Source organism: Polypterus senegalus, chromosome 2, assembly GCF_016835505.1.
Source record: "Polypterus senegalus isolate Bchr_013 chromosome 2, ASM1683550v1, whole genome shotgun sequence".
NCBI classification, from domain to species: Eukaryota; Metazoa; Chordata; class Cladistia; order Polypteriformes; family Polypteridae; genus Polypterus; species Polypterus senegalus.
This window is the reverse complement of record NC_053155.1, coordinates 123,394,076-123,417,360: the sequence shown is the minus strand read 5'-3', so window position 1 is coordinate 123,417,360 and position 23,285 is coordinate 123,394,076. Positions and strand designations below refer to the sequence as shown.

Genomic DNA, 23,285 nt, shown 5'->3' with positions numbered 1-23,285 from the left:
TGTATTAAAAATAAATATCCAAGTGTAAACACCGTATATGGTGGGGATGGTGCACTGCTGACCTTGGCTCGGGACGTTGTGTGTCGGTGGGAGGAGTACTTTGAAGACCTCCTCAATCCTACCAGCATGCCTTCCAATGAGGAAGCAGAGCCTGGGAACTCAAAGGTGGGCTCCCCCATCTCTGGGACTGAGGTCACCGAGGTGGTCAAAAAATATGCCCGGAGATCCTCAAGGCTCTGGATGTTGTAGGACTGTCTTGGTTGACACGTCTCTTCAACCTCACATGGACATTGGGGACAGTTCCTCTGGAGTGGCAGACTGGGGTGGTGGTCCACCTCTTTAAGAAGGGGGACAGGGGGGTGTGTTCCAACTACAGAGGGATCACACTCCTCAGCCTCCCTGGAAAAGTCTATTCACGGGTTCTGGAGAGGAGGGTCCATCAGATATTCGAACCTCAGATTCAGGAGGAACAGTGTGGTTTTCGTCCTGGTTGCAGAACAGTGGATCAGCTCTACACCCTTAGCAGAGTCCTGGAGGGTGCATGGGAGTTTGCCCAACCAGTCTACATGTGTTTTGTGGACTTGGAAAAGGCGTTCGACCGTGTCCCTCAGGGAATCCTGTTGGGGGTGCTCCGAGAGTATGGGGTATTGGACCCCTTGATAAGGGCTGTTCGGTCCCTGTACAACCAGTGTCAGAGCTTGGTCCACATTGCCAACAGTAAGTTGAAGTAATTTCCAGTGAGAGTTGGACTCCGCCAGGGCTGCCCTTTGTCATTGATTCTGTTCATAACTTTTATGGACAGAATTTCTAGGTGCAGCGAGGGTGTTGAGGGGTTTGGTTTGTTGGACTCAGGATTGGGTCACTGCTTTTTGCAGATGATGTTGTCCTGTTTGCTTCATCAGGCCATGATCTTCAGCTCTCTCTGAATTGGTTCGCAGCTGAGTGTGAAGCAGCTGGGATGGGAATCAGCACCTCCAAATCCAAGACCATGGTCCTCAGCTGGAAAAGGGTGGAGTGTCCTCTCAGGGTTGGAAGTGAGATCCTGCCCCAAGTGGAGGAGTTCAGGTATCTCGGGGTATTGTTCACGAGTGAGGGAAGAATGGAGCGTGAGATTGACAGGCGGATCGGTGCGGTATCCGCAGTGATACAGGCTCTGCATTGGTCTGTCATGGTGAAAAAGGAGCCGAGCCATAAGGCAAAGCTCTCAATTTACCAGTTGATCTATGTTCCTACCCTCACCTATGGTCATGAGCTATGGGTAGTGACTGAAACAATGAGATCGCGAATACAAGCGGCTGAAATGATTTTCCTCCGCAGGGTGTCTGGGCTTTCCTTTAAAGATAGGGTGAGAAACTCAGTAATTTTTGGGAGGGGCTCAGAGTAGAGCCGCTACTCCTCCGCATCGAAAGGATTTAGATGAGGTGGCTCGGGCATCTGATCAGGATGCCTCATGGACACCTCCCTGGTGAGGTGTTCCGGGCACATCCAACCGGGAGGAGGCCCCAGGGAAGACCCAGGATATGCTGGATTGGACTATGTCTCCCAGCTGGCCTGGGAACGCTTTGAGATTCTCTGGGAAGAGCTAGAAGAAGTGGCCGGGGAGAGGGAAGTCTGGGCCTCTCTGCTCAAGCTGCTGCCCCCGCGACCCGACCTCAGATAAGCAGAAGAAGATGGATGGATGGATGACTGGCTAAAAGTCATACATAAGAAAGGAGAAAGATACAGTGGTCAAATATGAAAGTGCAAATACAATATGAAGACCAAAAATTACTGGACAAAAATTCAAGGTTGAAAGAGTACAAAATACAGGAAATAATATAAATGCTTGGGAAGTTTTAAGCACCGGCCATAAAAACCTATCCAATGCTGAAGCTACTCCACCATCCAAAACCCCTTTCTTTCAACTATTCTGACTCAATCATCTAAAGGCTGTAATATAGTAAGTGCAGTTTACAGTCCAGCCCATTTCTAATTTTAACTCCTGTCTCAATCAAACATAATATTATTTCCCATTTTCTATCCCTTCGTCTATTAATCCAGAAAATCATAACAAGCCCTATTTAGTCATTCATTCTTACATTTTCCAAATCCATTCATAACAATAAATAGTTACAAATAGTAATGCGCCAAGTTCAAGCTCAACCTTTCTTATTTTCTTTGTTGCAATGTTGCATGCTTGTTTCTTCTTACAGTTTTTGGTAACGTAAATGGTCACTTTTAATCACCACGAAAACAGGACATAGGGAGTTGCTTCTCTTTAGCTGTTGTTGTGATTTTCACCTTTGTCTGCTCTGTGGAATTTTCTTAGGTATAAGAGTAATGATACATTCTAGTCATGTCATGCTGGTGAAGTATTAAGGAGTATTAGGACTTGTTAAGAAATGTATCTTTCAATAGGTTTATTTCATTTAATTGATTGCAATCACGTTTGTGAAACAAACAAAATTTTAGAAGTTCAAATTGCATACTTAGCAGAAGTTCTGACCAAAGTGTAGAAACATAGGATGGAGCCAATAACTGATTGGGCATAATGAAAAGGGTAAAACAAATGACTAAATAAATCTGTATTTCAAGAGGAAGATTCAAGACAGGCTAGAAGTCATATATAAGAAAGAAAAGGGATACAGTGGCCAAATATGAAAGGGCAAATACAATATGGAGACCAAAAATTCAAGGTCAATAAAGTAAAAAAATACTGCAAATAATAGAAACACATGGGTAGTTTTAAACAGCGGCCATCAAACACTATGCAATGTGAAAGCTACTCCAACATCGAACACTACTTTTTTTCATCTGTTCTGTCTGAAGTGTTGTGTAGTAATAGAGAAGGGCAAGGGCAAAAGTAAGGGCAGAGCCCGAGTTCCAACTCATTACTGATGGATCTGAATCTTTTTAAGCTTTATAGTCATTCATTCTTATATTTCCCAAATCCATTCATAGTAATAAATGTTTACAAAGAGTATTACACAAAGTACAAGCTCCACTTTTCTTGTTGTTGCTTATTACATTTTTGTAAAAACGGATGAAGAGAATCCCTCTTTCTGTTATCATAAACTTTCACTTGGACAATGGTGGCTGGTAAAAAAATATGGGAGGGGGTGCAGTTTTTGGGGGGACAAATTGAAGCAGCACTTCATAGTATAATCATCAAGTGGCATCTATATTCATCATTTTTCAAAATAATAAAGACACATAATAGTAGACAGAAATGCATTTATTTTATTTTTTTTATTAATAAAGGACGCAATAAAGAAACAATAATAAATTTAACACGGGTAGTTTTGTAAAAAGCACACCATTCAGGAAAGCTTGATAAATAAATTTCCTTACAATTGAAAAAGACAAATACTTCTTAAAAGTTAAATAACTTGCTGTCATTTTTTCAGGCTGTAACCTTTATTTTTAAGACGTTGGTACTCACCTTTTATGATTTTTTTATGGAATGTTACACATCTGTTCTATCCTTGGTGAAACGCAACTTCCTTTCTATCTGATGTTTACTCATCGCTCAAGTGACTAATTTTATTGCGCAACATTTTGGGGGGCACAGACCCACCATATATAAGCAACAAGAGAGATCTGAAACAGCAGAGAAGACCACTCCAGAGGTGACTACTGAGTGCAATGGTGTCTCTTAGGCTCCTGCTTTTCACTGCCTTAGTGGCTGCAGCGTGCGCTGCTCCAATATCACCAGCCACCACAGTAGAAGAGAATCAGAAGTTTGCACAGGTAAGTAATTTTTCTCTTACTGAATATCTAATATACTAGAGAGTAGTAGACTTATTATGTCTTTTTAAATTTTTAGCCAGTTATGCTGTGCAGTAAGTGACAGCAGAAATAAAATTTCTTTTTCTCACACTGCTCCTATTATGATACATGCAATTTATTGGAGAGTTCTTACTGTTAAAAGAAAATTAGTGAACATAATAAATGTCAAATAATGGTTGCAAATGAAAAACATACTTTTTATTTCTGTAGAAACCTGCAATCTGAGACTCCCAGTCCTACATGAAAGAGAGCAGAATTAGGGACAAACATGTTTTGACAAATACGTAGCTGTTAAATGGCAGTCTTCAGCAGCTGTCCACATTGAGTGCGCTTATGTTACTTTGATTTTTTTTTCTTAACTTATTTTTTTCAACTAAACTTTGGCTTAGTAAAAGTTGTTCACAAACTGCATGGAGTATGGCCATTATATTTTTGTAATATAAATTTAGTTTGCCCTCAGTATGGCAATCCATTCGTTATTGGCAATTAAAGATTTCTACTGCTATTTTCTTGAAGGAATTATAGACATTGTTTCACATAATTTTCAATTACTGAAAAACTAACTTTTCGTTTATGCTTTGTTTTTTTTTTTATTTAAATTGCAGCTGCATGAATTCCCTGATTCATTAAGTATATTAGTATAGCATGAAAAAATGTGTTTTATATTTTCTATTATGTTTACCAGAAATATCACAGAAAGTTAAACAAGCTTACATATGATATTATACCATTTAATGAGAATCTTTTTCCTGTTATTTACATAATTTAGCTTCATTTATTACACATATCTATAGGTAACCAATAGCAAAACATACAATACTAACCCTGAAGCGCATTAGTAAAGCATTCAAAATATTTGTTTTCTCTTCTGTTTTATGTTTATCAGGAATACCTTAGAAAATTATACAACCTTACATCCACCACAGGCGGTAACTCAGGAAGGCGTCACAATGAACTCACGGACAAACTTAGGGAAATGCAAAAGTTTTTCGGTCTCCAAGTAACTGGAATGTTGGATTCAAACACACTGGAGGTTATGAAAAAATCAAGATGTGGCGTCCCTGATGTGGCTCATTTCTCCACATTCCCTGGTGCTCTAAAATGGAACAAAAATGGCCTCACTTACAGGTAATTAATGAGCTACAATGATGAACCGGTACTTACTTTAATGAAGAAAAAAAGACTACAGAGTGTCATCAGGGCATAAATTGAAGGACACAAGACATGTAATCATTTCAGTTAAAGAAATTATATATTACAATTCAACAAATGTATTCAATACTGACTGAAGATGTGTGTGCATCTCTGTCTTTTTTAAGGTTCAAAATAAACTTATTAATGTCATTAAGTATCAATATTTACTTTTCTTTTATAGAATTGAAAACTACACACCTGACATGCCCCAAGCAGATGTAGACAAAGCAATAGAGAAAGCTTTTGCAGTTTGGACTAAGATGACGCCTTTGAAAATCACCAAGATCTACAGCGGAACAGCTGATATTATGATCTCTTTTGTTACTGGAGGTAAATAAAAATAATCCAGCAAATTTTCGAAAGAGATGAAAAGACAGATACATAATATCTTTGTTATTAAAGAGAATGGCATGTATTTATTATGCTGTGGTTGATTTGTTGCTACACTTAAGTTATATATAAAGTAAGGTTAATGTTCTTAACTTTACATTGAGCATATTATTCAAAATGTTCTCAGCATTTTCACTGCCCTACCAAATAGTGAAATATAAGTTACTGTCTGTATCTTGATTTTTGCAAAGCACCTTTCCCAAAGATATATACTAATTAATTTATTAAATAAACATGAAAAATAAATAATAATACTTTACTTACCAAGTTATAGTGGTTAGAGCATCTACCTCACAACTCTTAAGTCCTTCGTGGAATTTTCACTGCTTCCCATGTCTGAAAGGAACTTTTTTGGTTTCTTTGACTTTGTTTGATGCTCATAGAATGTGCAATTTAGGATGAGTGCCAACTCTGAACTGTCCAAATATGCAATTGTGTGGTTTGTGATCAATTGGCACCTTCTTCAAAGTTTGTTCCTGATTAGTTAACACTATTCATATAAATATCAATACGTCTTTCTCTCTTTCTTTCTCAGTCCATGGTGATAATTCTCCCTTTGATGGCCCTGGAGGATTTCTAGCTCACGCCTTTGCACCTTCAGATGGCATTGGAGGTGACACTCATTTTGATGAAGAAGAAACATTTACAAGTGGATCAGCAGGTAACATTTAAACAAAACTACACCTTACAATAAGATACTCTAGATCAATCAGTTGAAAAATGTGATGAAGGAATTTGTCCAAAACTATTCACATTTTTGTATTTCAGGATATAACTTGTTCCTTGTCGCTGCCCATGAGTTTGGTCATGCTCTGGGTCTGGGTCACTCAAACGACCCTGGTGCTTTGATGTACCCAATTTACAACTACGTCAACCCTGGAACGTTTTCTTTGTCACAGGATGATATTCAAGGGATCCAATCATTATATGGTTAGTATCATTGGTGTATATAAAAATACATTTTAATAATTAGATACAATAGTTTTTCCATAAATTATTATTTCCAAACAACTTCTTTTTAGCTGCTGGTTGAGTATTTGAGGCTCACTACCAAACATTCAAACATAATCAGTTTTACATTCTTATTATTTACAATTAAGATTTGAAAAATGATGCTAATCTCATGTGAATTTAATTAAGGTTATATTCGTTCATTTATTACATTTTCCAGAGCTAGGTCAATCAGTCTTATTTTAACAACATTTTTATAGCTAAAATTAATTACATTTTGATCAATAAAACGTTTTAGAGTAAACCACAGACTTGTTAAATTCGGCCTAATATTATGATTTTTTTAACAGGTCCTAACCCTGATGTTCCAAACAATCCAGTGCCTGATGCCCCCAAAACTCCAAATGCTTGTGATCCAAACCTATCTTTGAATGCTGTGACCACTTTGCGGGGAGAAATGATTTTCTTTAAAGACAGGTAAGAGCAAAGAGCCTTCAAGTTTACAGTAACAGACAAAAAATTGCCAAACATTTAATGTAGCAATGGGAATATCATTCAAGTACAGTACATTTGTTAGGAAGATTTTTTTAATCATTTGCCTTCAGTTGTAGAACAAAAATTCAATAATAATTGAATTCATTATTTTATTATTATCTAAAATGTACAATAATATTGATTGCACTGTGGATACATGTCAACAAGAAATGCTGAAAAACAAAATGCCATAATGGTCTTTATAAAAGGAGGTTCAACAGTACAGCCACTTCACATATCATCAATCAAGTTTGAAAACCCTTTGACAAAAATAACTGAAATACTTCTGTGTACTCCTCAGTAACCAATAATAATAGTTTGATTTCATATTATGCTTTTCTTTAAGGTTCTTTTGGCGAAAAAGCTCATCTGTGGCCAATGTTGAACAGTACACCATTAAATCTTTCTGGCCTGAAATGCCCGATAACATTGATGCAGCATATGAAAGCAGAGAACATGATTTAGTCTACCTCTTTAAAGGTAATTTCTTTTTTCTGTCTGAATTATCAATAAAACACATGATATGTCATAGTTCAAATGTGTACAACACCCTGAATAAAAAAAAAAAAACAACACACATCTTACTAAAACTCACTTTAAAGACTACAAATAACTGCAGGGGAAATAGCCCCATAAAACACATACACATGCACAAGCCATCTAAAGTAATGCCTTTAATATATTTACGAGTCTGCATGTCCCATTTCAGATACAAGGGCTCCAAATTTTATTCAGCAACCTTAAGCTTATTATCCTAAACAAGGTGCTGATCTGCTACAAGTTGAAATTGCCAAAGGTTGAAAGGTTATTGAGAATAAATTGGAAAACTATATTACTGTAAGATAACAAAAAAGCAATTTGTATTTGGTCTACATTGATAATATTACTTAGAATGATGACATATTCATAAAGAGGTTTATTTAAAATGACAAACCACTTCCCTTCCATACATCCATTTTATAAACCCACTTATCTGGAGAAGGGTCTGCCTATTCCAGCAATCATTGGGCAAAAGGCCGGATCAGTCCTTGGAGAGGACGCCAGCCCATCATAGGATGAACATACACCCATACACACTCACATATCAAGAGTCACTCCGCCTAACCTGCATGTCTTTGGATTGTTTTTCACTTCTCCTGATGAGGGTTATAGTGGTTCTATTTACAGTTCTTTCCCCCATATGCACCTGGATTATTTCTATACATAATGTAATATAAAAAAATCCCTTATTTTGCTATGAATCTCCTTGAAGGGTTCTTGCCTAAAACCCCTCTCCACTGAAGGTGCAAATATGTCTTTATAGCCTGATAAGCTCTCAAAACTAGGTGCTCCGAATCTGGAGCAGCAGTAGCTCTGTTTTCAGATTCCACTGCAATGCTAACTTTTAACCTCATCAAGAAAAGTGTGCACTAAAACATGATGAAGGAACATGCTTTTGTACCCTTGGTTTCATTATTTTTGTTACTGCCAGATAAAGGGGATAGGAATGACCTGAGACTCTATCTCCTGTTTCACCACCACCATTTGGTTAAATAATTTTAGAACTGCCTCTGATGAATGATTGTTGGTAAATCTCATGATAACCTTAGGACTGTAAACATGACGGCCAATAGATGAACCTTAGATTCATGAGAAGCGATAGAAATTCTAGGACGTCTGGTGATGGCATTCAGTGCCTGTATTTGCAACTAAAGTGTTGTCTGTATTTATAATGTTAAAGTAAATCCATTAAGGGGGTAGGAACAAAAGGGCCACAGCTTTTCAAGAAGAGGAGGGTTATATCTCTGCTGTTTCTGAATTGTGACACTCCAGCTGGGATCTGTAGCAGGTGAAGGAAATGTTCTCAGCCTTGTAACCAGCTGGAATGAAGCTAAACAGCTCCATGGCTTTCCAAAGAAAATTTTTGTAAGCTTTGGTGGTTGTGCTCCTTGCAGAGGATCTTTTCACCACCCTTACTAGATGCAATGCCAACAAAGGTAAACAATAAAGTTAAATATCTTAAAATTCAGAAACCTATTGTAAACTGCAATTATAATGTATTGTTAACATCAGAACAAAAAAAAAATATAAAAAAAAATTGTTTACATAATTGGTTAATGAATAATTCTCTTTAATCCATTTACTTTGTCAGGAAACCAAGTCTGGGCTCTGTTTGGATATGACATCCGACAAGGCTATCCACAAAGTGTCCAGAAGTTTGGACTTCCAGCAGGAATCAATAAAATTGATGCTGCACTTTATAATGAAAACACTGGGAAGGTTTTAATCTTTGTTGGAAACAAATACTACAGGTAGATGTTTCATATCTAAAAAGAAAAAATTTAAAACAAAGGAAAAGCTAAAAAATATAATTATAGCTAACACTACTTGACCTTTTAAAAAATTGTAGTTATGATGAGGCCAGAAGAAAAATTGACAGTGGGTATCCCAAGTCAATAGGAAGCAGTTTTCCTGGAATTGTTGGAAAAGTTGATGCTGCTGTTGAAGATAATGGTAAGTATATTGTATATGTACAAAAAAAAAGAGCAGCCTTCTGCATTTGTTTTAAGTGCTACATAGTGTGTTACAAAGACTAATTTAATTTAATAGAATATATGACTAAAAAACAACATGTATATGACAAGTTATGTGGCTGGCAAGGCACTGAAATTAGTTTAAAAAGCATAGGTGGTGTGACAAGGGATAGGCCAGGCTGAGTCCCTACTTTAAATAATAATAATAATACATTTTATTTATATAGCATAAGTGAAAGAGGAGCACTGCTTAACTGGTAAGTCCCCCCATGTGCCAGTATGAGTTACCAACCACTAGGGGCAGTTAGTATGCATTACACTATTAAATGGTGCTCCAGAAATTATAATAATATAAAAATAATAATAATAATTCTTTACATGTATATAGCTCTTCTAAAGTATAACAAAATATATTATCTAAACATCTGTGATGGAAACGTCTTCCATGTAATTTATTTAGTGTATTATAATATCTGCATCTTAATTAATTTCAAATATTTATATTTTTTAACAGGCTTAATGTACTTGTTCAGTGGCTCAAAAATGTTTGAGTACAACATCATGTCCAAGAGAGTTATTCGTGTTTTGACTACCAATTATTTCTTGGGTTGTTAGAAGAAAAAGAAGTGGCCCTTTTTCTTACCATATTTTCACTTCTTTAACTACTAAAGATCTTGCACTTTGTACCTGATTGTATTTACTATTTTATCTATTTTATTTGTTGTGTGACATTGTCTTCTAAGGTGGAAGAAAATGAATTATGAATTTTTGCAATGAAGTTATTGAAATGTGTACAAAGAAACATAAAATTCTGTTGAATCTTTCTTCAGTTTTGCTTTAAATCTTTTTAAAACTTGTTTTCTCTAAATACGTACATATATAATAATTCTTCTACCTGAACAACAGTGCCAAGAGTGTTATGTTAGCTGTGTGCTTCAAGAGTGGAAAAAAATGAAATATCAATAGGGCTGCTACCTCGCAGTAAGAAGATTGTGGCTTGTGTCCTGGGTGTTCCCTGTGAGGAGTCTGCATGTTCTCCCTATGTTTTCTACAGGTTCTCTGGTTTCCTCCCACAGTCCAAAAATAAGCAAGTTAGGTAAACTGGCCCTTGTGTGGAAGCTTGTGTGTGTTTGTTGGCAACCTGTCCAGGGGTTGTTCCTGCCTTGCACCCTATGATTGCTGGGGTAGGCTCCAGCTGCCCCATGATGCTGCCCTGGATTAGTGGGTTAGGAAAAGGGATGAATGTATTTAATTTATTGAAGTTTGTTCAAAGAAAAATTGTATTGAAAGAGAGAAAAGAATTTGAAAGTGTATAAACCATAACAGAGTCCCTGTTTCTAAGACAATGACCTTTGCGTTTATTTGTGTGCTTAGCGTAAAATTCTTCTAATAATCAAGGGCCTTTAAGAAACCTATAAATGGTGCTTGGGGCTATATCCATGCAAATGAATAAGGTACACAACAGTCACCACTCTGTGATGAGAGTCCAAAAGAAAAAGGTGGCAGCAGTGTGAATGAACAAAAATAAGAAATTAATTGCACAAACTTTGGACTAGAAACACGTAAGATATGAAGAATTCTGAAATGCACCTTGAAAGCTATCTTACAGGTAATACTAATACATGTTTTAAAATGGCATAGGCTCATATTATACTTGGAGCCAGTTGGTGGGACTGAACCCTTCTGTCCAGTCTGAAATGCTGGCATTTCCTGACACTTGCAGTCAGAGGATGACTTGACAGAGGCTTCTGCTGAATGCAGGTTCTCTCTAACCCATTGCAAAGTCTTTCGGCTCGGCCAAGTTCTCTGATAGGTTAGGAAGAGCAGAAGATATAAGATTTAACATATTAGGCTTAACAACAAGCAAACAAAAAATTGTGAATTTCCCCTTGGGATTAATAAAGTATCTATCTATCTATCTATCTATCTATCTATCTATCTATCTATCTATCTATCTATCTATCTATTAATAAGAGGTATAAACAGAGTATAGACCCAGCAAACTCCACTAAGAGCACTGACTCACACTCCATTTGTATTAAATTGATCAAACAGTAAATCTAAGAAACATCTTCAAATCATGATCAACTTGTTTGATTTGACAATCATGTACACGTGGATAATGCAAACATAAATTTCTAATCTTATCACAGAAGAATCTTCAGAATTGAGAAACAAAGTGTGGTCCTATTCTGAAATGTGGGAAAACTATGTAAACAGAAATAGAAATATAAAAATTTTAGTCAATTCTCTAATGGAGGGAATTTTCTTTAACAGAATAAAATAGCCACTCTTAGAAAATCGATCAACAATTACAAGGATGGTAGTTTAGTGATTAAATGTATTTTCCATTTTACTTGAGATTATATATGCCACTTTTACTCTTTTTTGAGGCACAAGTATGACACTGTAAATCAAACACTTTGCAACATTACTTAAGGACACATGATCTCTTACCCACCGAAAACAGGAGGGACAGGTTATTTGGAGCTTACTGTCTGAGCATTAGCCACACTCACTGCCACTTGTTGTACAAGACCCTGTCTTACCAGCTAATCCTGAACACGCTTTAGTTCATTTGCCGTTTGCTGAAGAGACACCATTCAGTCTCTAACGTGCTTAGATCCATCATCAAGCTGCCCTCTTATTTCCCTTACTTCTTTAAATACTCTTTTCATCTCAGAGTTCATTACATCAGTGGACTCAAGATTCTGTTCTGCCACAATGACTGTAAATGACAGGCCATGAGGGTCCTGATATTTTAAATGGACTAGAACTCAAAATGAGAACAAAGTCAGAATTCTCAAGGAGCAAAGCCAAAATGCTAACCAGGAATTAAAGTCTTAACGAAGCAAAGAAACATAAAAGAAAATTCTAAATAAAGTATGACGCAAAGCAAAAGTGTCATTGCACAACCACAACCAGGTGTGGCGGAAGTGCTGTCCTCCAGGGCTCAGGAACCATTCAGGCGCTCCCTGGTGGTGGCCATGGACCCCCACAGGGTTGAGCTTCCCAGATCCATATACGTGGCCCTTGATGGAATCCAGGGAGCCTGCCCTCTTGCGCCCAGGGGAGATACTGCCCCTCTCCCGGTCCTTCCCTGCTCCAGGAGTCCTGGTGGGGCAAGGTCCCTGGTCATCTGCCACACTGCTCAAAACTGATTACTTGCAACACCAAATTGGTTGGATTACCTTGTTAAGCCTTGCACTTCATAGACAGGTGTGTCCAATCATGAGAAAAGGTATTTAAGGTGGTCAATTGCAAGTTGTGCTTCCCTTTGACTCTCCTCTGTAGAGTGACAGCATGTGATCCTCAAAGCAACTCTCAAAAGATCTGAAAACAAAGATTGTTCAGTATCATGGTTTAGGGGAAGGCTACAAAAAGCTATCTCAGAGGTTTCAACTGTCAGTTTCAACTGTAAGGAAAGTAATCAGGAAATGGAAGGCCACAGGCACAGTTGCTGTTAAACCCAGGTCTGGCAGGCCAAGAAAAATACAGGAGCGGCATATGTGCCGGATTGTGAAAATGGTTACAGACAACCCACAGATCACCTCCAAAGACCTGCCAGAACATCTTGCTGCAGATGGTGTATCTGTACATTGTTCTACAATTCAGCGCAATTTGCACAAAGAACATCTGCATGGCAGGGTGATGAGAAAGAAGCCCTTTCTGCACTCATGCCACAGAGTTGCTGGTTGTATGCAAATGCTCATTTAGACAAGCCAGATTCATTTTGGAACAAAGTGCTTTGGACTAATGAGACAAAAATTTAATTATTTTGTCATAACAAAAAGCGCTTTGCATGTCAGAAGAAGAACACCACATTCCAAGAAAACACCTGCTACCTACTATCAAATTTGGTGGAAGTTCCATCATGCTGCGGTGCTGTGTGGCTAGTTCAGGGACTGGGGCCCTTGTTAAAGTCGAGGGTCGGATGAATTCAACCCAATATCAACAAATTTTTCAGGATAATGTTCAAGCATCAGTCACAAAGTTGAAGTTTCGCAGGGGTTCAATCAACATTTATTTATATAGCACATTTTCATACAAAAAAATGTAGCTTAAAGTGCTTTACAAAATGAATAGAAAAATAATAGACACAATAAAAAATAAACATAAGTCAACATTAATTAACATAGAATAAGTAAGGTCAGATGGCCAGGGTGGACAGAAAAAACAAAAAAAAAACTTCAAAAGCTGGAGAAAAAAAATAAAAAAAATAAAATCTGTAGGGGTTGGATATTCCAATAAGACAATGACCCAAAACACAGTTCAAAATCTACAAAGGCATTCATGCAGAGGAAGAAGTACAATGTTCTTGGCCATCACAGTCCCCTGACTTGAATATCATTAAAAATCTATGGGATGATTTGAAGCAGGCTGTCCATGCTCAGCAGCCATCAAATTTAACTGAGCTGGAGAGATTTTGTATGGAAGAATGGTCAAAAATACCACCATCCAGAATCCTGACACTCATCAAAGACTATAGGAGGCATCTAGAGGCTGTTATATTTGCAAAATGAGGCTCAACTAAGTATTGATGTAATATTTCTGTTGGGGTGCTCAAATTTATGCACCTGTCTAATTATGTTATGATGCATATTGCATATTTTCTGTTAATCCAATAAACTTAATGTCACAGCTGAAATACTATTGTTTTTATAAGGCATGTCATATATTAAAAGTAAGTTGCTACTTTGGAAGGTCAGCCAATGATAAACAAAAATCCAAAGAATTAAGAGGTGTTCCCCAAATTTTTGGAATGACTGTATATTGTTAATAATTAAACATGTGAGGACACGGTGTCACAGTGCTAGCAAAGAGCTGGCGCCCCATTCAGAGATTGGTCCTGCCTCGTGCTGTATCCTTGCTGGGACTGGCGTGACACTGGAAGGTTAGATATTTCAATGTTCCTTAAAAGTTTTGAAGAATCTGTATTCTAAGCTTAGATGGCTTGGCATCTATTACAGAGCTGATGGTGTGCTGATTGAGTGCTTGGAGAAAGAAAAGGAAGGACAGGAATTGGGAGTTAGTATGTTTGAAAGAGACAGTACTGCCGCAGTAAATTATTTCATCAAAGGTCACGCACGGCTCAGCAAGCATCTTGCAGAAAGGAGGAACAATCTCTGGACAGGGCATCAGTTCGTCACTATCACTGAGCCATTGTGTTCCCATGTTTAATAACATGCTTTAATTCCTATCATCATGAAAATGATATTAAGTATACATCTCAGTATTTAAATTATTCAGAGAGCTGTAATATGATGAAGGTAATGGATCCTGTGTCCTGTCGAAAAAACAGAAAGCCCGTTTAAGAAGCACATAGTGATTCACACACATACAGTAGATAGAAGAACACATACAATACAAAGCATCTAATGTGCTACTTTAGTTACGATGTACGACTTTAGAAACTAGTAAATCAAACAATTTTAAGATGAAGTTTATGATGTTGTAATTTAATGACAAAATAAACTACAGTGAAACCTCAAAAATTATTTCCGCCATAGAATTGTATGTAAATCCAATTAATCCATTCCAGACCGTGCGAACTTTATGTAAATATGTTTTCTTTAAAGATTTCTAAGCACAAAAATAGTTAATTATACCATAGAATGCACAGTATAATAGTAAGGTAAATGTAAAAACATTGAATAACACTGAGACAAACACCCAGGCTTCCTGCTCAGCTGCACGCCAGCCTGCGCTTACTCGCTCTCTCTCTCCATCTCTCTCTCTCGCGCGCTCGCTCTCTCTCTCCCTCTCTCTCTCGCGCGCTCGCTCTCTCTCTCTCTCTCCCTCCTGCACCGGCTGTCTCCTCCTGCTTCCTGCCTTCTCCTGCAACCTCCCGTTCTTTCCTGTTCTCTTCTTTTTTCCTTTAGCTGACTCGTACTTCTATTTATGAAGAGTACGTTGTAGTCGTGGCAATCAGTAGCGACTGGGAACAATTATGGATGCTGACTGCTTCTCACATGTGCACTTAGGTGAGAAATGCCCACATCACCAACTCCTCAGGAACCGCTTTGGCCACACACCACCACGCTCCCTCGCTAAGCTGTGAGTGCGGTGATTATTGATTAAAACTGGCCTTTTTGACGGGAGCTGTGGACCCGCTATACCACAAGAGGAAGCTGGGTTGATAGAGGGTTACAGTTTTGAGGGAGAGTCCCTCTGTTTGATGCACAGAGAACAATGTACAGTACAGGGAGAGAGTGAATACATGCGGGAAATCATCGGCGCTTACGAACCGGAAGGGAAACTGGCTTGTTCGTCACCCGAGTGTGTGGTCGTGAACAGATGCAAAAGTTTGACAAACTTTTTGGTCGTAACCTAATTTGTACGTGTTCAGAGACGTTCGTGACCCAAGGTTCCACTGTATGTGATTAAAGTAGAAATTTTGAGATTAAAGTTGACATTTCAAGCTTTTTTCCCACTGTGTGCCTATTTTTTTTTCCTTTCTCTGTACCCTAATAAGCTTCCATAGGACCCTCAGATGGTGGGCTACGACTCGCCTTTTCACGGCAACTTTGATATCTGACAACTTCTTTTTTATTTCGGGCACTGTGCAACATTGTGAACTTGAACTTTTGAGTTTATCTGACACTCTATGTCACTTGATCAACTTTCTTTTGTTGTTTATATCACTGTTTAAACCAACAAATAGTGCGTTTTTCCTTGCCTCCACTTGGTATTCACTATTCTATTGATTTGCATATTCAAAGAGGTGTAATTCTGGGAGGAGACAGGGTGGGACAGCAGGTGCATGCACATGCATTACTTTTCACAGTGACTGGGATTTATGTAGCGGAAGAATGTGGAAGTTGGCATACAGACAGATTTATGCATCTGCATTTTTTGTGCGTACGCACATTTCCACTTTTGTCTATACACCCTGTTTTAGTGTGAATTCTTCGCACGGCATTATGCATGAGGCCTCAAGTCATCACACCACTATCCATCTCATTAAAAAAACCTTTTGCAGTATTAACAATCACAATTACAAAAACACACAGTATTGGTTAAACAAACAAATTGAAATACATTTCCCAAAAAACAACTAATCAGACAATACATTTGAGCTGCATAGTTTCAAATATTGAGTCCTCATGATTTTCATTGTGGTTTGTAGTCATAGAAGTACAAGTAGGTCATCCAAATGTATTTAATGAAACATATGAAGCTGGCCTTAATAACATGGAGAGTGATCTATACTAATAAAAGTCAAAGCCCTCACTCACTCATTCACTCACTCACTCACTCACTCACTCACTCACTCACTCACTCACTCACTCACTCACTGACTCATCACTAATTCTCCAAGTTCCCATGTAGGTAGAAGGCTGAAATTTGGCAGGCTCATTCCTTACAGCTTACTTACAAAAGTTGGGCAGGTTTCATTTCGAAATTCTACACCTAATGGTCATAACTGGAAGGTATTTTTCTCCATTAACTGTAATAGAGTTGAGCTGGAAAGACGTGGGGGGCGGAGTTTCGTGTGACATCATCATCCTCCCACGTAATCACGTGAACTGACTGTCAACGCAGTGCGTAGAAAACCAGGAAGACCTCCAAAAAGCGCTTAAGAAAACATGCATTATATAATTGAGAAGGCAGCGAAACAATAAGAAGCGAGCGAGTGACATATACTACCATATTCATGAGTGCTGCTACCTCAGAAAGAAAGCAAGGTGTAAACCTAAACTTTAAATTAAGTTCATAGACAGGCTACCGCTGGCGTTTCACATGACCACAGGTAATGCGGGATACAAGTTTAATGAGAGGACGCAGGATATAAACGAGAGTTTTGATCACTTTGTAACTAAGTTAAAATTGTAGGTGAAGGGGTGTGCTTATGCAAATTCCGAGAGACTGTGTTTGTGGGGGATTGACAGTTAAGGCGGGTGGGGGAGTGATGTCATCATCTCCCCTCCCATTCATCTGATTTCGCTCTGAGCTGAGCTCCGCGGCTAACGCCGTCTTCCGAAGCAACTTCGTCAGACTGCCACCAAATACTCACAGAAAAATCCACAAGTTAATACACACGCTGTCTCTAGAGTTTCTACACACTGAATCCTCCAGGCACTACTTACAAAAGGTCACATTGACAATCGTGTTACGTTATTTTTAAAATCTTTCCTTTTCTTAGCACAAGCACAGCTGAGAAGCTTCGATGCATGTGCTCCATAACGCGTTAAAAATAATGCATTTAATCACACTTTGCATTACAAGCAAAGGGGAGCTTTTGTCAATGCATGATTTCCTGGTACACCGATTACATTGATCAACGATCCCGATTCATTTTACCCTCGCACCACCTTAGTTTGAGAAGTATGAAAAATATGAGGTTAACACAGAAAACAGATCACCAATTCAAGCTTTATGAATAATCGATTCGCCATCAATAATTGTTTTGGTAAAGCCATCCTCCTTCCATTTTATAATTTTTCCGCCACTAGCCATGATTAAATGAACGGTAAAAAGTAAGAGCAAAGCGAGGGTGACTTATTTAGGCAGGCATATATATGACAGCAACACTCATGACAATGTCAATCATGTTACGTTATTATTAAAATGTTTCCTTTTCTTTTCATTACTTCTTTAACACACTACTTCTCCGCTGCGTAGCGGGTATTTTGCTATATATATATATATGAATGACCTCCAAAGAGCGCTGAGACTTTTGATATCATGAACGTGTCTGCAAAAACTGGGGTCTCCTGCCCAGCAAAAGTCGAGCAGCCAGCGCGTGTGCATAGCTGTGCCGGCCTTTGAGACGCTGACTGCGCTTCTGCCTTAAGTCAAAGTGAGCACTTTTAATTTTTTTCATCCTCCCCCTGCGCTATAGCCCAGACAAGTGCAAACACGGGACCCCTTTTCTACACCACGGCAAAATAATATTAAGGCGATTCACACTTTCTTTTGCACGTATACGATTATGAGGTCCTCAGCTCGGATTATGAAGACACGCACAGGAGTGGAGGACTGACAGTGCCATCACAGCCGATTAATGGCGGGACGCCTCACCAGTCTACACAAGACCCACCGCGACTGTCCCAAAAGGCGATCATAACGCCAGCGAACACATCTCTATACTATATAAAAGAAAAGGCAACTTTCCTTTCTTTACACCTTTTTCCTTTTATCCCAAACCAAAGCCTTTCTCTTAACACTGCAGAGGACACAAAACTAATTTTCTTTAAATGCCGGTAAGGCACATTACCAGAGGCACAAATTTGAACGTTCACATAGAAAATGTAATTTCAATGTACCTGTACTTCTTAAAATGTTAATGTTTTACTGTTTAATAACTTATAGACTATAATTTATTATTTTTCCCTTGCACTCAGTGACCAAACCTATACACACACATATAGACACATACAAACATACACACAAGTATATGTATGTGTATATATATATATATATATACACACACACACACACATACATACATACATGTACACATATATATAATTTGTGTGTGTGTATGTATGTATGTGTGTGTATATATGATGTAGATAGGTATGTATATATATATATATATATATATATATATATGTGTATATGTAGATATGTATATAGATATGTAGATATGAAGATATGTATGTGTATATATATATATATATATATATATATATGTATGTATGTATGTATGTATGTATGTATGTGTGTGTGTGTGTGTGTGTGTGTGTGTGTATATATATGACAGCAGCAATCCAAGCTGTGAGAAAACAGTAAAAAGGAGGCGTGTCAGACGTCGTGGTACATTTTCTGATGCAGCTACCGAAAACAACTTTGTGACGCTGCCGCCAAATACACAAAACAATTACTTTGACAATCGTTACATTATTTTTAAAATGTTACCTTTTCTTTTTCATAACTTCTTTAACACATGACATCGCTGCGAAGCGCGGGTATTTTGCTCTATATATATATCACAGCGACACTCATAACAGTGACAAAACAATTACATTGACAATCATGTTATGTTATTTTTAAAATGTTTCCTTTTCTTTCTCTTTCCTTCTTTAACACACTACTTCTCCGCTGCCAAGCGCGGGTATATATATATATAGATAGATAGAGATATATATAGATAGATATGAGAACAACACTCATATCAATGACAAAACAATTACATTAACAACCATGTTACGTTATTTTTAAAATTTTTCCTTTTCTTTTTGGTACCTTCTTTAACACACTACTTCTCCGCTGCGAAGCGCAATTATTCTGCTAGTATGTTCATATTTTTTGGCCCTTGTAGCTGTTTCCATTGCTTTGTGATATTCGTTTTTTTTTTCATTTTGAAGCATTTTGGGATCTAAAAAATGTTATCTGAATAGAACATACTTGTATGGAGTAGCCACATAATGTTTACGTATTCATCAGTTTGTTATACTATGGCATTAATTTGCATAATTGACCTTAAGAGGGCAATGTGATCAGATGAGCTTAATGAATCAGGGAATACATTCAATCAGGCATTTTAAGACTGAAAACAAATTGAGGATATCTGTGCTGAATTATTGTCTTGATACTGTGAGCATCCCAGTTGAGTGTTTACTGTTGCTTAAGTCATTTATTGTCTTTAAGGATTTTAATTGATTACCTGGACCTGAAAAAGGAAAGCAAAACCACGTCAATAGGGAGTACTGTGGTTTTATTGGTGAACAACTTTGCACACGCCTATAAACCACAGTACATGAGAAGCATGCAAAGCACCTGCTCAGAGTTGTGCGGTTGTGCGGTTCAGTGACAGACACAAGTGGAAGAAAAATTTGGCCGCAATTAATGTATGAAGCAGCTACTTTAAAAGATGTCCTGAATTTATCATCCTGTCAGGAGTTTGTATCTGAAGAGTCTACCTATCATAAATGTAATATTTGATTTGTGAAGTTTTATGTGCACCTGTTTACTTGTGTAAGGTCCTAAGGTGACCCTAGTTTCCCTTTTTATACACTTTATTGTGTAGGCATTAACAAAATGTCTAAAATCACAAACACTTACCAATTTGAGATCAGGTACTTTAGCACTTCCTCCTCCCTTCCCTTCTACATCAGTAACGTCAGGCAGTTAAACAAATTAAAGAAACAAGCTGGCTCCTACACCGCTGCAAGGGGGCTTATTTTGTTTAGACGTGGTCTGTCTCAAGGCATGTCAGAGGACTGGGATATCATGAAGTGTGGTCTCCCTCACTTGGGGAGGCAAAAAATCAGGGTCTGGGGGAGGAGAGACAGAGAGTAAACTATTTCCGGTCTATCCTATTCATGCCCACAATTGTATGTTCCAACACAACAATAGCCTTGATAGCCATAACTCCTGGAAATATGGATATTAAGGTTAAAGTTATCATATGCAGTAAAGCAAAACCTTAATTTATGTTTATAAAATGACAACAAAAATTCAAAAGCAATGTCTCTATGGCCAAACAGTAAACTTTGTGAGCTGGAATGTCAAAAGTCTTAATCAGGAGTTAAAAAGGAAGAAAGTATTCTTTCACCTAACAGGTCTAAATGCCAAAACAGCATTTTTACAGGAGACTCACTTAATCAGCAAGGATCAGTTTCGGCTGCAAAGAGATTGGACTGGCCAAATATTCCACTCCTGCTATAGAAAGAAAACTAAAGGCGTAGGAATCTTAATTCACAGAACAATTTCAATTGCAGTATCAGATGTAGTATGTAGATTTGATGGTGATGGGTAATTATAAAGTGATTTTGATAAATGTCTACGCACCCAATGTGGATAATACAGACTTTAACCAAAATGTATTTGCATTGATTTCTAACTTGAACACTAACAAAATTATAATGGCCGGAGACTTTAATTGTGTTTTAAATCCAGACCTGAAAAGGTCTTCAGCTACAAAGGCAACAACACCTAACACTGCAAAAATAATCACAGTTTTTAATTGATCAAACACATTGAGATTTTTAAATCCATACTTAAGAGCATATTCCTTCTTCTCATCAGTGCACTATTATTACTCAAGAATTGATTAATTCTTTACAGATAACAATTTCTTGCCCATGATCAAATCTTGCAAATACGACAATATTGTTATCTCTGACCACACTCCTCTGATCATAGAGCTCACATCACTATGCCCCACATACTCATCTTGCAGCTGGCATTTTAACTCCCTGTTATTAGCTGACAAGAACTGTAAAGAATTTATATCCAAGCAAAAGTTTTAGAGACAAATGCATCCTCAGAGTTTTCTGCAGGAATACACTGGGAAACTCTGAAAGCATTTTAAAGGCCAGATTATCTCATATCTCTCCCACAAAAATAAATCTGAAACCAAGAAGGACTCAGAGTTAATCAGCGAAATTACCAGAATAGATCAAGAACATGCCATGTCTCCAAATTAGGCACTTTTTAGTAAAAGGCAGGCTTTGCAATCAGAACTCAAACTTTTATAGAAGCCAGAGACAATAAAATTCTACCTCAGACTTTTTACCAAACATTAATTACTGTTTTTCCTAAGAAAAATAAGGACTAATGTGTGTCATACAGACCAATCTCACTTCTGAATAATGATGTTAAGATACTCTTCAAAGTCCTAGCTAAAAGGATTGAGAAAGTGCTCCCTCCAGTAATATCATAAAACCAAACTGGAATGTATTAAAGACTAGCAAAATACCCGCACTTCGCAGCGGCGAAGTACTGCCTTAAAATTTTTATTAAGAAGAAAATTAAACCTTTTAAAACTGAGGGAAAATATACCAATAATTATTTGTTAAGGATCCCTTTGTATACCACATTGTCAGTTCAGCACTCCGGTTGTAATATGACCAAGCTGTGTGCTGAGCTTACTCTTGAGCATGCAATGTACAGTTGGCCATGTGAAAAGTAATCTTGTTTCAAATCTCACAGCTTGAATTGCTGCTGTCATAATCGGTTTGAGTTTCATGGTTTGTTTCAATTACGACAGTATTTGTAGGACTTGTGTTGAAGAGACATTCGGCATCTGTCAAGCGTTGTAAGTATACAACCAGTTTCATTGATAACTTCACATCCAGCTTTTGAGAGTTTAAACATTCATAAACATCAAAGTGTCCACTACTGAAATCATCACCTGTCAATCTAAGATGTTTAAGAGGCATTGGCGGATGTCGAAAGGTGTAAAATATTTGGCCATTTCGGTACACTTGAAAGCGACAACCGAACAATTCAGCGGCAGCCATCAACTCACATGCAGATCCATAGGTGTAGGGCTTAAGCATTTCATTCTTATAGTGCTCCTGTGTAGTATAATTATCTCCTGTACCGTCATCAGTCCACACCTTGAACCTGCCCCAGTAATTCAATACATAAGACACAATGTTCCTCCAGATATCAAGATTGTAAGTTTTGGACTACCATTAACTTTGTGTTTTGTCTAACCGTGCTTAGAAGCAATTTCAATTGATCAAGAGTTTTTCACACATATCCACTTCCTCATTCTAAGCCTGCCTAGTGCTGGCCCATTGCTGTGCTATTCAATTAATCTTTTAATGGGCAGATCTAACTAGATGTGACACATTTTTAATCAACTGATGTGAGACCCTTGCCTCAATCCCTTCAGTGTGGAAGAATGGTACTATACAACAACTCTTAAAGAAGCATTCTTGTTTGGTAGTGCTGCTGCTTTGCAGTAAGGAGGATGGGGGTTCACTTCCCAGGTTCTCACTGTATGGAGAATGCTTAGAGTAGTGAGAAAAGCACTATATAAATGATAAGAATTATTATTATTCATTTCATATTGTCTTACAGGGAGAATCAATTCAGAAACAGAAGACGACAATCCCGCTTTCTGTCATCATAAACTGACTATTGTGTTTAAGCATGCCAATTACTTTGCCTAAACTCATTTTTTTACAGTAAAAGGTGGGAGTTTAAACCTTAGAGGCATCCATTCTTTAACTATGCAACTCAAAAATAACATTG

The 23,285-nt window shown here is 37.7% G+C and overlaps 1 protein-coding gene across 1 annotated transcript; it reads left to right on the top strand.

The window, feature by feature from the left end:
* The first annotated feature begins 3,601 nt into the window (after positions 1–3,601).
* LOC120523315 (collagenase 3-like) lies at positions 3,602–10,174 on the top strand. Its single transcript, XM_039744525.1, has 10 exons — positions 3,602–3,729; positions 4,655–4,896; positions 5,144–5,292; positions 5,888–6,013; positions 6,121–6,282; positions 6,654–6,780; positions 7,184–7,317; positions 8,969–9,128; positions 9,227–9,330; positions 9,865–10,174. Exons 1-10 carry the CDS (start codon positions 3,625–3,627, stop codon positions 9,963–9,965), a joined length of 1,410 nt encoding a protein of 469 aa, XP_039600459.1. The 5' UTR covers positions 3,602–3,624; the 3' UTR covers positions 9,966–10,174.
* Positions 10,175–23,285: the final 13,111 nt, after the last annotated feature.